Source organism: Apium graveolens, chromosome 2, assembly GCF_009905375.1.
Source record: "Apium graveolens cultivar Ventura chromosome 2, ASM990537v1, whole genome shotgun sequence".
NCBI classification, from domain to species: Eukaryota; Viridiplantae; Streptophyta; class Magnoliopsida; order Apiales; family Apiaceae; genus Apium; species Apium graveolens.
In genome coordinates, this window is record NC_133648.1 from 314,070,555 (window position 1) to 314,085,615 (window position 15,061).

A 15,061-nucleotide genomic window follows, 5' to 3' on the forward strand; every position below is an offset into this window, starting at 1 on the left:
GTTCCGGTCAATAATTAGACTATTCAATAATTCATTCTAACTATCAAAAAATCCTCACAATCAGATTCCTTGACCAGCAATCAGCACAGAAAAAGCAACGTATCAGACAGAAAAATTAAGATGAGTCTGAACCCCATAACATAACAGTAATAACATTTTAATTGTCCAGGCACTGCAAGATAATATATCTGCACTTTTACACCAATAGTACCAGGTCTACATTAACCTTCCGGTAAACGCAATACCAGGAACTACAAACTTAAACTCTGCATTATTCCGCAAAGGACTCAAAAAAAAGGCCAGCCACAATCGAAAAAATAACAACATTCCTTGATAAAAACTTCCATCTGGTACACTCCCATATTGAGGTCCAGGAAATTGAAATATAAGATAGCTGTCGCTAAAACCAGCCACATCTGATTACGATGAAGAAACTTATAAAGCCTTCCATCCGATTTAATGAGACTACAGTAACGAGACAGAACGTGTAAATAACACTTGATTGTGGGGAATAAACCAGAAGCCTGGCAAGTACATGTCAATATGGCCACACAATAGATAATTATACAGCCACATTACAGGCCGAGGACAAATTAAAATTTCCGAAGATCAACAGCACAGCAGCACCTTTGAACCAAAACACCGTCCATAAAAATCTGCAGCAATCTGCAATCTGCAATCCACCCCCCTTAAAATTTAACCATACTAAGTTCCAATCTCAACGCACACAGGTAGTAATCCTCATAACAATAGCAAAGCATAGAAAAACCAAGACAAAATAATTAATTCTTCTCTTTCCACCCTATTAGTCAATCCTTTTTTTAATATCTCTTTTTCTAATAACCGAATATTTATTGAATCACAGCCACTAATAACAACTCCCGCCAGCAAGAGACGAGAGCAGTCCATGAGGCATGCAAATGGTGACACTAATATTCGAACCAGCCAATGACGAATCTGTTAGATTAACAATAATATTATAAATCAATTTGGTATAAAAATATACTAACCTGTCTTGGTAATACTTGAATCCATTTTGAATCTTTTCCTAGATCCACCCTTTAGTTTCTCCTTTATTTGTATTATGATGGGACAAATAACTTATGAGAAGATAATGTGTTCTAGCAGGGATCAAAATTGGTTTATATATAAGTTCAATATTTGAACAATTATCTATGTTCTCTACATCAGAAAACTATCGATAACTATTTATTTCAACCAACACGTCTTCAAGATTATTACAAGTGAATCTAAATTCAAACGGATACAATTATATATATAATGCATATTTGATTATATCCAAAGTTATATATAATAACTACAATATGTATAGGTGTGTCAAAACTAGTCCTGTTTATTTGTGTCTATATATATCATTAGTTCATACTGTAATATTACACATTAATATTACAATCTCCCACTGAACTATGACTATATATGTACACTCCTTTGTTAGATAATCTGTACCACCTGCAATCTTTAAACTGAAGAAAAAATATGGAGATGCTCTGAAAGTCTTGTCATATTATTCAACTGAAACTAAGCAGAACTTATAAACAAAAGTACATAAGGAATGGCTAAAAACTAGGAAGGAAATAACGACTCTCCTACTAACTTTCAACTGCTAGAATTAATCCACCACTCTCCTACATTCAAGCAATAACTACTCAGCATACACCTCTTGGCTGAAGACTCGGTATTGCTGATCAAATAACACAGACAAAGAAAGTAAAATATAATTAAAGTTTAGATTAAAAACCAACAAATTCCCCCGTAATCTAAACTTTTCAATACAGGTCTTTCATTCCAAGTAACTTGCGCATCCTTTCGAACTTGACCACAGCAAGTGCTTTAGTCAGCACATCAGCTCTCTGCATATCAGTACCAATATGTTTTACAATGATCTCCCCTTTCTTAAAGACTAATTGCTGATAACAATCAAATCACCATTGTAGAAGCACAAGAGATAAGACCAGTAAAGAACAAACAATACTTGAAGAAGAAGATAAGCATTCAGCCTGCATTATCATTTCCAGCTCAGGTCCTTTTATAGTGAGAGTAATAAGACAAAAGCAATTAACAACCTTGTCCCCTCATACAATGGGCTTAACAAGATAACAAACATAAAAGAGTAATTGGACTAGAGAAATGCATAACAGACAGCCCAATGGGCCTTTAGATGATAAAAATGTGATTTTCCTCTTCATAATACTCCCCCTCAAGCTGGAGAGGAAGAAGGCAGTGAAGCTCCCAGCTTGTGAATATGTGACTGATGAAGCTTGACCGGCAGAATCTTTGTCATGATATCAGCAATCTGGTTCGAGGAAGAGACTGGTTGTGTAATGATGTTCCCAGCTTGTACTTGATCACGAATATAATGGCAGTCAAAGTGTTTAGTACGCTCGTGCATAACCGGGTTTGCAGAAATGGCTATAGCTGCCTGGTTATCACACTTGAGTATGGCAGGAGGGAGATTTTTGATGCCCAGATCTTTCAGCAAATTAGAAAGCCATGAAACTTCACACGCGGTAAAGGCCATGGCCCTGTATTCGGCCTCAGCGGAGGATCTGGCAACCACGGATTGCTTTTTTGTTTTCCACGAAATGGGTGACTCCCCCAGAAAGATACAGTAACCTGAGGTCGATTTACGAGATGATACACAGCCTGCCCAATCGCTGTCGCAATACGCAGTCAACTTTGCAGCACTAGAGGAAGCAAGAAGAACTCCTTGTTCTATTGTGCCAGAAATATACCTCAACAAACGTTTGGTATGTTGCATATGAACCGTTGTGGGATGTTGCATAAATTGAGTAAGAACTTGGACTGAAAAAGCAATGTCAGGGCGCGTAATTGTGAGGTAAATGAGCTTACCAATAAGATGTTGATACAGAGAGAAGTCTGGTAAAGGGTCTCCCATCTCAGCTGTCATTTTTAACTTGATGTCCATTGGTAGTTGCAGTGGGTTAGCATTGGTTATGCCAAATTCGTGCAGAATTTCTGAAGCATATTTTCTTTGCGATAAAAAGAACCCATCTGCTGATCTATGTATCTCGATGCCCAAGAAGTAGTTGACAGGGCCTAGGTCCTTCATTTTGAATGATTGAGATAACATGAGCTTAATATCATCAATTGTAGACTGAGAGTTCCCACATATAAGCACATCGTCAACGTAGACCAGGATTATAGTGATGGTAGAAAGAGAGTGCAGAATGAACATGCTATAATCTGCTCTCGATTGCGAGAAGCCCATTTGTTGGATCTTAGATGAAAATTTTGAGAACCAGAGCCTGGGAGATTGGCGAAGACCATATAATGACTTCAGAAGCTTGCACACTATCTTTGGGTGTAGTTTAGAGACTGGAGCGTGAGGCTGATTTGGTTGAATACGGCAACCCATGTGAGTGTATCCCTGAGGTAATGACATGTATACAGTTTCTGAAAGCTCGCCATGTAGGAAAGCGTTGGTCACATCCATTTGGATAGTGTGCCAACCTTGCATAGCTGCCACGACGAGAAGTGTGCGAACAGTGGTCATCTTCGCTACAGGGGCGAAGGTTTCATGGTAGTCCAAACCATATTGTTGCTTGCATCCCAATATCACAAGTCGAGCTTTGTGTTTCATAATGGAGCCATCAGGATTGAGTTTGGTTTTGTAGATCCATTTTGATCCAATGGTATATTGCCCAGGGGGTAAATGGGTGAGAACCCATGTGTGATTTTCCTCCAATGCCTCGAGTTCTGTGTTCATAGCTTGGACCCAATGGTTATGTTTGACAGCATCCTTAAAGTACAGGGGATCAGAGGTAGCAGTGATTGTGGAGAGAAAGCAATGGAACTGTGAATTAACCATGGTGACAGCTACATTGCTTATGTGATATGTTGGTTGAGTAACATAGTCTTTATGCCAATTGGGTTGCTTATGAAGTCTGTTTGATCTTCTTAGGGTCTGATCCAAGGTGTTGTCTGTGATGGGGTCAGAGTCTGGAAGAGTATTTTGGACTTGAGATATAGGTGTGTCAATAGTGTCTGGAAAAGGAAAATAGTCTTCATATGCTAAAGGGTCAGGGGTGGAAGGGTTGATTTGTGGTAATGGTTTCGTATAGTTGGTGTCAGATATGGACTTGAAGGGAAATACCAGCTCATGGAAAAGAACATCTCTAGAAACAAAGGTTTGCAAAGTTATTAAATTAAGCAGTCTGTACCCTTTTTGTTGAGCTGGGTATCCTAAAAAAAACACAAGGGACCCCCCGTGGAGAGAATTTATCAGTTGTGTGGGTGGGGTTGGTAGAGAAGGCAAGGCAGCCAAATATTTTCATAGTATTATAATCTGGTAGCTCTCCATACAAGCATTCGTATGGTGTTTTGTTTAACAACACAGGGGTAGGTAGTCGATTTATAATGTAGACAGCAGCCATGACACACTCACCCCAATACTGTAAAGGCAGTGCTGCTTGGAACCTTAAGCATCGAGCCACCTCCAAGATGTGCCTGTGTTTACGCTCCACCCGAGCATTTTGTTGGGGTCTTCTTACACACGACGTCTGGTGAGTAATACCATTTTTCTGAAAGAATTGTCGACAAGCAGCATCATCAAACTCAAGGGCATTGTCAGAGCGAATGACCTTGATGGCACCTTTAAACTGATTTTGAGCATAATTGTAAAATGTTTCCAAGGAAGATAAAGCATCAGACTTAAATTGTAGTAGGTAGATCCATGTGTGTCTAGTATTGTCATCAACTATTGTGAGGAAGTGTTTATATTTTCCTCTTGTGCAAACTTTATATGGCCCCCATATGTCAATATGTATAAGATCAAATGGTTTTTCAGCATGAGAATCACTCAAAGGAAAAGGTAACTTGGTAAATTTCGACATAGGACAAGTAACACATACCTTAGAAGGTAAGTGCATAAATGGTTGCACACAAGGAATAAGTTTCAGCTTGCCAGCAGAAGCATGGCCCAATCTATGGTGCCATTTGTCCAGTTCAGATGCATCAGTGACAGGTGAATTAGAAACAACAACATTCGAATGAGGAGTGGTTACCCATGTCTCTGGCACATTTCCAGACAAATGATCAACAAGGTAGTAAAGTCCGTGAGAAGCTTTGCCCACACCTTTCAGCTCCTTAGTATGGTTGTCAACTATAACACAATGTGTGCTATAAAACTGTACTTGACAGTTATTATCAGAAATGAGTTTGCGTACTGACAAGAGCTTGTGAGTAAATGAGGGAACGCATAACACATTTTTCAAAGTCAATCTAGTACTCAGCTTAACAGTACCGTGGTGAGAAATTTTAGCTGTTGCACCATTTGGGAGATTAATCTCATTGATAGTTTCAAGGGGCACAGGTTGAAGTAAGTGATGAAAATCCGGTGTCATGTGATCCGTGGCTCTAGAATCAATTATCCAGGAGTCCAGAGATTCAGTTGTCGAGGGTTTAATGGACATCATTCCAGAGAATGGTTGCTCCAGTTCCTCGTCCGTATCAGAACCACGCCGTTGTATTGCTAGCTGAGGCATTAACTGGGCCAATTGAGCAAGTTGTTGAGGTGTGAACAAGGATGAAGGCTCAGCATTAACTTGGGCTATTGCTGCAGTTTTGGGGCTTCCTATTCGAGGACCAGAATTCCACTTGTTAGAGGCTTGGGGTTTAGTTCTAGGATTAACATTTACGTTGATAGGTGTTTGACCATATCTTGAATGCCACTTTGGGTATCCAACAACATACCAACATTTATCATTTTTGTGTCCTCTGCCATTACATACGATGCACACTACATTTCTTTCAGGCCTAACAACATTGGCTTTACTGAACATGGCTACCGACTCTGTATCAAGTTTGTTCATCTGCAACAGGTCACGTTGGGCCTCTTCTTGCTGTAACGCAGCGGACACAATTTCAACAGATGGAAGAGGCGTAACCAACAAGAAGTGGCTACGCTGAGGGTTGTATATGTCATTTAAGCCATTCAGAAACTGGAACAATCTACATTCATCTTTTTGCGCAGCGATGGTGTCTAACAGTGTTTTAACCTCTGCAGATGGGTTAGGGACAGTGGGCAAAGTATTCAGAGCATCAAGCTCTTCCCATAAAGCTCTCATAGCTGTATAATATTCATTTACAGATAAACTATGTTGCCTTAACTCATAAATCTCTTTATTTAGCTTATACTTTCGAGACCCATTGGTCAATTGAAAGCGTCTTTCTAGGTTAGACCAAATATCAGCAGCCGAAGTCATAAACATTATTGATTTCATAATAGATGGAGAAACATTATGAGTGAGCCAAGCGATTACCATGTTGTTACAGGTTTCCCAGAGCTCAGCCTGCACAGCATCAGTTGGTTTTGGCACTCCTCCGGTCACAAAACCAAGCTTTCGTTTAGAAGCCAGATTTATCTCCATAGCTCTTTTCCAAGCTCTGTAGTCAGAAGAGCCTTGAAGTTTTTCAACCACCACTGAGGTCGGGCCATCAGAAGGGTGTAAATACAGTGGGTTTACTAGATCTTGAAAGGGGATTCTGTTTCCTGCCATTTGAGACGAGTAATCGAAATACGACGACAACAGAAGGGTTTTGAAAATATATGAGGCTGATATATGATATATATTCTCCTAACGTAACTTTACAATGGCTGGCTCTGATACATTAAAGACTAATTGCTGATAACAATCAAATCACCATTGTAGAAGCACAAGAGATAAGACCAGTAAAGAATAAACAATACTTGAAGAAGAAGATAAGCATTCAGCCTGCATTATCATTTCCAGCTCAGGTCCTTTTATAGTGAGAGTAATAAGACAAAAGCAATTAACAACCTTGTCCCCTCATACAATGGGCTTAACAAGATAACAAACATAAAAGAGTAATTGGACTAGAGAAATGCATAACAGACAGCCCAGTGGGCCTTTAGATGATAAAAATGTGATTTTCCTCTTCATAATATTTCTCGACACACTCACGTACAAAATGATATCGAATGTCAATGTGTTTACTTCTACCGTGAAACACCGGGTTCTTGGCTAAATCGATTGCTGACTTATTGTCTAAGTAGAGCACCACTGGATCAGTTTTCTCACCAGTGACTTGAGTAAGCAAATTTCGTAACCAGATGGCTTGGCAAACAGCTGCAGTTGCTGCCATAAATTCAGCCTCACAAGATGACAGAGCTACACATCTTTGCTTTTGAGATGCCCATGTTATAAGACTCTCATTCAAATAGAATACCATTCCCCCAGTGCTCTTTCTATCTTCAATTTGGCCCGCCAAGTCACTGTCTAAGTAGCCCGTTAGCACATTGTTACCATTGTTCTTCGAGTACACAATACCATAATTCAGTGTTCCTTTTATGTACCTTAGTATCCGCTTCGCTGCATTGAGGTGCATAGTGGTAGGTTTTTCCATAAACCTACTGATTATTCCTACCGAAAACGCGATGTCTGGCCTTGTATGGACCAAATATCGTAGGCACCCAACTAGAGATTTGAACTGGGTTGTGTCCACCAATTTTCCTCCTTCATTTTTGCCAATGCTTTCCTTGGGATCCATAGGATACTTAGTCGGATTGCACTCCTGCATCCCTGCCTTTTCAAGAACTCTTTTAGCATAAGCTGACTGCTTTAGTTCGATGCGGCCTTTACTTTGTCTGACTTCAATTCCCAGATAGTGGGAAAGTTGTCCCAAATCACTCATCTCGAATTTCTGATTCATCTGCTCCTTGAATTTATTTATTGCAGCAATACTTGTTCCGGTTACTAATAAGTCATCCATGTACACACCAATTATTAGTGTCTCTCCATCAGTTCTCTTGGTATAAACCGCATGTTCATATGGACATCTTTCAAAACCCAGATCTTCAAGACATTTACTTAATTTCGAATACCATGCACGAGGCGCCTGCCTTAACCCATACAAAGCTTTTACTAACCTATATACCATATTTTCCTTCCCTGCTTGAACAAACCCCTCTGGTTGATATACATAAACCTCTTCTTTGATATCGCCATTTAGAAACGCGGTTTTTACGTCGAGATGGTGAACTTCCCAACCTTTGTTTGCAGCAAGAGCAAGACGCATCCTGACAGTCTCTAAGCGAGTGACAGGAGCGAAAATTTCTTCGAAATCTACCCCCTCTTTCTGAACATAACCTTTTTCCACGATTCTGGCTTTGTATTTCAGAATCTTCCCGTCTGTGTCTCTCTTGATTTTGAATATCCACTTCAATCCTATCGCCTTGTGCCCATGTGGTAGTGTAATAAGTTGCCAAGTCCCGTTTTTCTCGACTACATCAATTTCTTTTTTCACGGCATCTCTCCAATTTTGATCCTTTATTGCTTGTTCATAGTTCATGGGCTCATCAATCCCCATCAGAAATAATTCATCATCTTCGAGCTCTACTTCTTCAGTATTTGCACAAATGTCAGTTAACGATCGAAAGTTTTGAGGGGTAGAGTCACTGCTTACTTCAGACTCTGTTACAAACACAGATGAGCTCGATGTAGGCAATGACCCAGTATGTATTGATTCTGAACTCGACTCACCATCAGTCTATGTGTCGAGTGAAGAGTTCACATTGAGTTCCCTTTCATGATGTGAATATGAAAGGAAATTTGGTTGAGGATCAGCCTATTAATCTGTTGCTCACTACAATGGGGTTTGACAATGACAAGAGACAAATATGGGTCACAAAACTTACTTGGACAACAAAACATGATGAAGGAACGGATGAAGCTTTGCCACTCAGCTCAACAACCAGCATGGGCTGACCTATTTTGGCTTATATAATTAATAATTCGACTTTTGGCTTGCAAGTTTTTACCTTTCAGTTGAAAGGGTTTTTCTTGCTTTAAGCACTTAGGATTTTATTTTCCTATTTGGATTCTGTTTTTATATGTTTTCTATTTGGATTTGGATTTTAAATTTGTTTCCTGAAAGGATTCAGATATTGGCTAATTCAAGCTGATATTGAATTTCTCTTAAAATTCTGTTGGGTTTAGGTTATTGGTTAAGCCTATAAATACCCCTCTCATGTAATCTTTTAAGATATGTGATGATTATGTTTTGAGATAAACTATGATTAGTTTTCTTTCTTCTAAACTTCAATTACTGGATTGTTTTGAAGGTTAGATTCAAATTACTTAGTTTATGGATTGATCTAAGGAATTTGAGATTCAAAGTTCACGTTTCTGGATTGATCGTGTTCATTGAAATATCCTTTTCTTCTTGTTTTTATTTCTTTGTGGTGTGATCCACATCATTTCATCACCTTCACTATCAGCAGACCTTGCTCCAAACACAGTAAACATTTTAGACTGATTATCCTGCAAAAACTCATCATCTTTCCAGGGCCACTGTTTATTTTCTTCGAATATTACATCTCTGCTAACATGAACCTTTTTGTTGACTAGATCATATAACCTGTACGCTTTCGTACCATGTTCTTTTCCGAGATGAATTATCGGAATGCTCCTGTCATCTAGTTTCTTGACCTTCTGATTTGGCACCTTCATATGCGCTAGGCACCCAAATACTCGAATATGTTCGATGTGTGGCCTTTTTCCCGACCAAGCCTGATATGGAGTAACACCGGATATAGCACGGGTTGGAAAACGGTTCAGAATATAGATTGAGTGTCGTATTGCCTCTCCCCAGAAAATATTTGGAAGTTGCATTTCCTTCAACATGCTGCGAGCCATCTCAACCATATTTATGTTTCTGCGCTCTACCACGCCATTTTGTTGAGGCGAGTAGGGTGCAGTGAGCTGTCTTGCAATACCCGCATCCTCGCAATAACTTGTGAACTCAATCGAGCAGAATTCCCCCCTCTATCCGTTCTAAGGGCTCTAATCTTCTTATCTGGTCCATTCTCAACAAGAGCTCGAAATTTTTTGAATGCTTGAAACGCCTCCCTTTGACTTTAAAAGATAAGCCCACATAACCCTGCTATAATCATCCACCAGGAGAAATATATAATTGTTTCCAGCATGTGTGGACGGAGAGATGGGACCACAGATATCTCCATGGATTAATTCCAGGGGTTTTTTGCCATATAGCTTGACTGAACAGGAAAACACTTCCTTGTTTGTTTAGCCATGAGACACCCAGTGCAGACTTCTTTTGGGTGAGACAACGATGGTAGTCCATGCACCATTTTTCCGGAGTCCATCAACATCAATGCCTTAAAGTTTACATGCCCCAAGCGGGCGTGCCACAACCACGCATCTTCATCAGTTTTTGACAATAAACACATCTTCTCCTTGTGCTTGAGAATAACTTTGTAGAGTCTATTCACAGACCTCTTTACCTTCATCAACAGTTTGCCTTGCTTATCATGTACCCACAACATGTCACCATTCAGAGTAATTTTGTCTCCTTCTTCTGATAGTTGACTAAGGCTAATAATATTATTACAGAGTGAAGGAATGTAATATACCTCTTGCAAGAGTCGTTCCTCTCCCGTCTTGAACTTGAAAATGATGGAACCCTTTTGTTTTATATGAACCGTAGAGCCATCACCAAACCTGACTTGTCCTGTTATTTTCTCGTCCAAATCTCTGAATTTTGAGCGTTCCCCGGTCATGTGATTACTAGCTCCGTTGTCCAGGTACCACAAATTTGACTTTACCTGCTTGTCCTGACCTGTTTTGTTCAATTTTGGAGTCACTTATCTTCGTTTACTAGCATCATTCTTTCTTTCTCTCCTTCACGCTTGGTAAGTAGGAGTGCTGGTTCATCATCCGGAATCTGTGCAATATTAACCTCCTCATTGCTTTCTTTATCACGTTTTGGTCTCCTACATTCCGCTGCATAGTGACCGAGCAAATTGCAGTTGAAGCACCTAACACGGCTCTTATATCCTCCACGGTTGCTTTCCTTTCCCCATTTCTTTTGCTCAGATCCACCCTTGTTTGATCGCTTGATCCACTCATCCCTGGTGAGTAGTAACTTCCCTTCTTCCCTTTCTTTTTTTAACCATTCTTCCTCTGTGAGAAGTAATTGACTTCCACTGCTTTCAACTTGTCCTCACAGCCTCTCCTCATGAGCTTTTAAGAATCCCACTGTTTCATCCATAGTCATTTTCTCCAAATCTCCGAACTGCTCAATCGTAGACGCTATTTGTAAGAATTTCGGTGGCACAGCACGTAAGATCTTTTTAACCACATATGCCTCTACAACCTCTTCCCCAAGAGCACGAATGTTTGTCACCAGAGCTGAAATTTTTAAACAAAAATCATCCAATGAATCAGAGTCCTTCATGCTCATGGACTCAAATTCAGACTTGAGAGTTTGTACTCTCGCTTTCTTCACGCGATCCGCCCTTTTGCACATTACTTTCACTGCATCCCAGGTGTCTTTGGTCGTTTCTTTATCTACGACCGACAATAATATGTCCTCGGGAATGCTCTGATAAATTGTAGCCATAGCAATTTTATCCACCTTATCCTCGACCACTGTCTTAGGATCCTTCGGTACAATTGCATCCCAAACACCATGGGCCTGCATGTATACTTTCATTTTTAGCGCCCATGCCGTGTAATTTGCTCTTGTTAACATGGGATAGCTCAAGCTTACTGCTCCATCTTTGTTCTTCCCTGGATCCATCGTAGTTGTTGCCCTGGGCATATACTTGGGCATCAAACGTTGAACCAAAGCTCTGATACCAGATTGTTAGATAATCTGTACCACCTGCAATCTTTAAACTGAAGAAAAAATATGGAGATGCTCTGAAAGTCTTGTCATATTATTCAACTGAAACTAAGTAGAACTTATAAACAAAAATACATAAGGAATGGCTAAAAATTAGGAAGGAAATAACGACTCTCCTACTAACTTTCAACTGCTAGAATTAATCCACTACTCTCCTACATTCAAGCAATAACTACTCAGCATACACCTCTTGGCTGAAGACTCGGTATTGCTGATCAAATAACACAGACAAAGAAAGTAAAATATAATTAAAGTTTAGATTAAAAACCAACATCCTTAACATAAACAAAGAACACCGGAGTTGCGCATAGATTTAACACATACATTATCCGTCTCCAAAATCCTGTCAATTTGATTTGCAATAGTGGAATATAAGAGAATATGATAAATTAATAGATTATCGGTCTCTTATAATCACAACTACTGAAAAAAACACATGGATTACCTACTAGTAAAATCATGCTTGACATAAAGTAATCAATTTTAGCAAGCCTAAATGATCCAAATGGCCTCAAAATCTGCATGCATACTGATAAAAACCAGTAAGAAATGAAGGTATATACTTATTATAGATTATGCAACAATATTATTATGTACATATACATCACGTAAGATGTATGATAAATTGTATTATGTATAACATAAGATAATGACTAATACTATATATTCAACTCACTTACAACTCCCATGTTAGCCACATGTTCTGCAAATTTAGATACCGGCAATGCTTTGGTAAGTGGATCTGCAAGTTGTTCTTTTGTGCCAATCTTAATCACATCAACCTCATTATCTCTAACACTTTCTGTAACAGAGAAATATTTAACATCTATATTCTTTGACCCGGATGCCCTTCTATTATTTCTTGCGAAATACACCGCTGCAACATTATCACAGTAGATAACTAATGGTCTTTCAATTGAATCCAACACCTTCAGTTTGTTAGGAATATATGTGCATTAGTTTGATGATATGTTTAACAAAACACTTAAGTAGAAAACTAGTGTTTGTAGCCTCAACGGATAAGACCATTTTGGCTATCCGTTGATGGTGTAGCTTTACTTAGAAATAAGTCTAGTGTTGTAGCACATTTCAGTCTCTGAATTTGAGATATAATTCTTAAATGTTGAGGGAAATTATAAGTCATGTTGACTACTAGAGGATATGCAGATAGGAAGGCCAATTGTAAATATTTCATGCCTTGTAATTTTGTATAAATGAAAATGGTGTCAACGGATAACTTAAAGACCTTCAACGAATGAGAAACAAAGCTTCAACGGATGTCTCTAAAGCTTCAACGGATAACGTCCTTCAATGGATGAGTGCATCAACGGATAGAGCTTCAACTGCTAACACATCAACGGATGAAGCCATCAATGGATGAAGGCTTCAACGGATGTTCTGTTAGATAGCAGTTGACAAGTGGTAGTTGTACCTACAAACAGAGGCACATGGGTTGACAGAGACAACTGAGATGTGGTAGCCTATTTCAGGAACATCAGAAAAAGCAGACGTTCTACTCTAGTATAAAGAGGCAATAGTCAACAATACACTGGAGAAAAATGGAGAAGAAACAAGTGGAGAACTTATTTTATAATTATACTTTTTATCTTTGTCTTCACTTGTAAACTTGGTAATATATAAACCAAGTAGCAGCTAGTAATTAGATATGAATTTTTCCAGAACTGTTTAGAAAAATCTTGAGAGAAAAATTATCTAGTTTGTACTAGGATGCAGCTGTGATCAACTTCTTGAATCACAGATTTTCTGAAATACCATCTCTGGTGGAACAACAATCCACCAGAAAAGTTTTTAAGGTATGTTGTGTTCTTTACATTAGTGTTTGAATATATATCTGTCTGTATTAGCTTAAAGCAATTCATACACTTGTTTATCTTAAACACATAGCCTTTGAAACTGCTCAAAACTTGAAAAAGTTTTGAGATTTACATTCAACCCCCCTTCTGTAAATCTCATTGTTAGTTCATTAGGAATAACAATTGGTATCAGAGCAAGCTCTTGACACACAAAGAGTTTAAAGATCTTGGAAACTAACAAAGATGAGTAAGAAGGATATTGGAGTAAAAATCCCAGTTCTTGACAAAGACAGTTATCACCATTGGAAGGTGAAAATGCACCTTCATCTACTCTCCCAAGATGAAGGTTATGTAAACTGCATTGAGAATGGTCCTCACATTCCCCACAAAGTAGCCACAGTTGCTACAGCCACAATTGCTGTTGGTCAATCCATTCCAAAACCTAGAGCAGAATGGACAATGGAAGACACAGAAGAAGTCCACAAGGATAAGAAGGCTATGAACATTTTGTTTAATGGTCTTGACAAGGATATGTTTGATAATGTGATAAATTGCACAACTGCCAAAGAGGTTTGGGACACAGTTCAGCTACTGTGTGAAGGTACAGAACAAGTAAAAGAAAACAAAATGCAGCTTCTCATTCAACAGTATGAGTATTTTCATTTTGAAGAAAATGAATCTTTAAATAACACATTCAATAGATTCCAAAAGTTGTTGAATGGACTGAAGCTGTATGGTAGAGTGTACCAGGTGAAGGATTCAAATCTTAAATTTTTAAGATCCTTGCCAAAGGAATGGAAACCCATGACTGTCTCCTTGAGAAACTCTCAAGATTATAAGGACTTCACTCTTGAAAGATTATATGGAATCTTGAAGACTTATGAACTAGAGCTGGAACAGGATGAGGTATTGGAGAAGGGAAGAAAGAAAGGAGGTTCAGTTGCCTTGGTAGCTGAAAATGAGAAAGAATGCAGACAAGAAACTGTGAGATCTACATTAAACTCCAAAGATGGCACAAGCAAATCAGAATCAAGCAAGGGTAAGGAGCAAGTTGCTGAGAATGAAGACAACTCCAGCCAAGATGACTCTGATGGTATTGATGAGCATCTTGCATTTCTGTCCAGAAGATTTGCAAAGATGAAATTTAGGAAAAACACTAGAGCCACTAAACCTCATAAAAACATGGTGGACAAATCCAAGTTCAAGTGTTTCAATTGTGGTATAAGTGGACACTTTGCAAGTGAGTGCAGAAAGCCAACTTCTGAAAAGAAGAAATTTGACCAAGTAGATTACAAAAAGAAATATTTTGATCTACTCAAGCAAAAGGAGAGGGCTTTCATTACTCAAGAAAAAGACTGGGCAGCTGATGGAGAAGAAGAGGATGAAGATGTGGAATATGTCAACTTGGCTCTCATGGCTGATTCTGAGGAAAATGAAGTTAGTTCATCAAGCAACCAGGTAATCACTACTGATTTAACACAGCTTACTAAAGAAGAGTGCAATGATGCTTTTAATGACATGTCTACTGAACTGTATCA

The 15,061-nt window shown here is 38.9% G+C and overlaps 2 protein-coding genes across 2 annotated transcripts; both read right to left on the reverse strand.

The window, feature by feature from the left end:
• Positions 1–10,027: 10,027 nt before the first annotated feature.
• LOC141703780 (uncharacterized) lies at positions 10,028–10,582 on the reverse strand. The gene has a single exon (XM_074507210.1). The coding sequence runs from the start codon at positions 10,580–10,582 to the stop codon at positions 10,028–10,030; it is 555 nt and encodes a 184-aa protein (XP_074363311.1).
• An 80-nt stretch (positions 10,583–10,662) lies between these two features.
• On the reverse strand, positions 10,663–11,604 carry LOC141703782 (uncharacterized). The gene is made up of 2 exons (XM_074507223.1): positions 11,030–11,604; positions 10,663–10,933 (listed from the first exon to the last, which is right to left on the reverse strand). The coding sequence occupies exons 1-2, from the start codon at positions 11,602–11,604 to the stop codon at positions 10,663–10,665; spliced, it is 846 nt and encodes a 281-aa protein (XP_074363324.1).
• Positions 11,605–15,061: the final 3,457 nt, after the last annotated feature.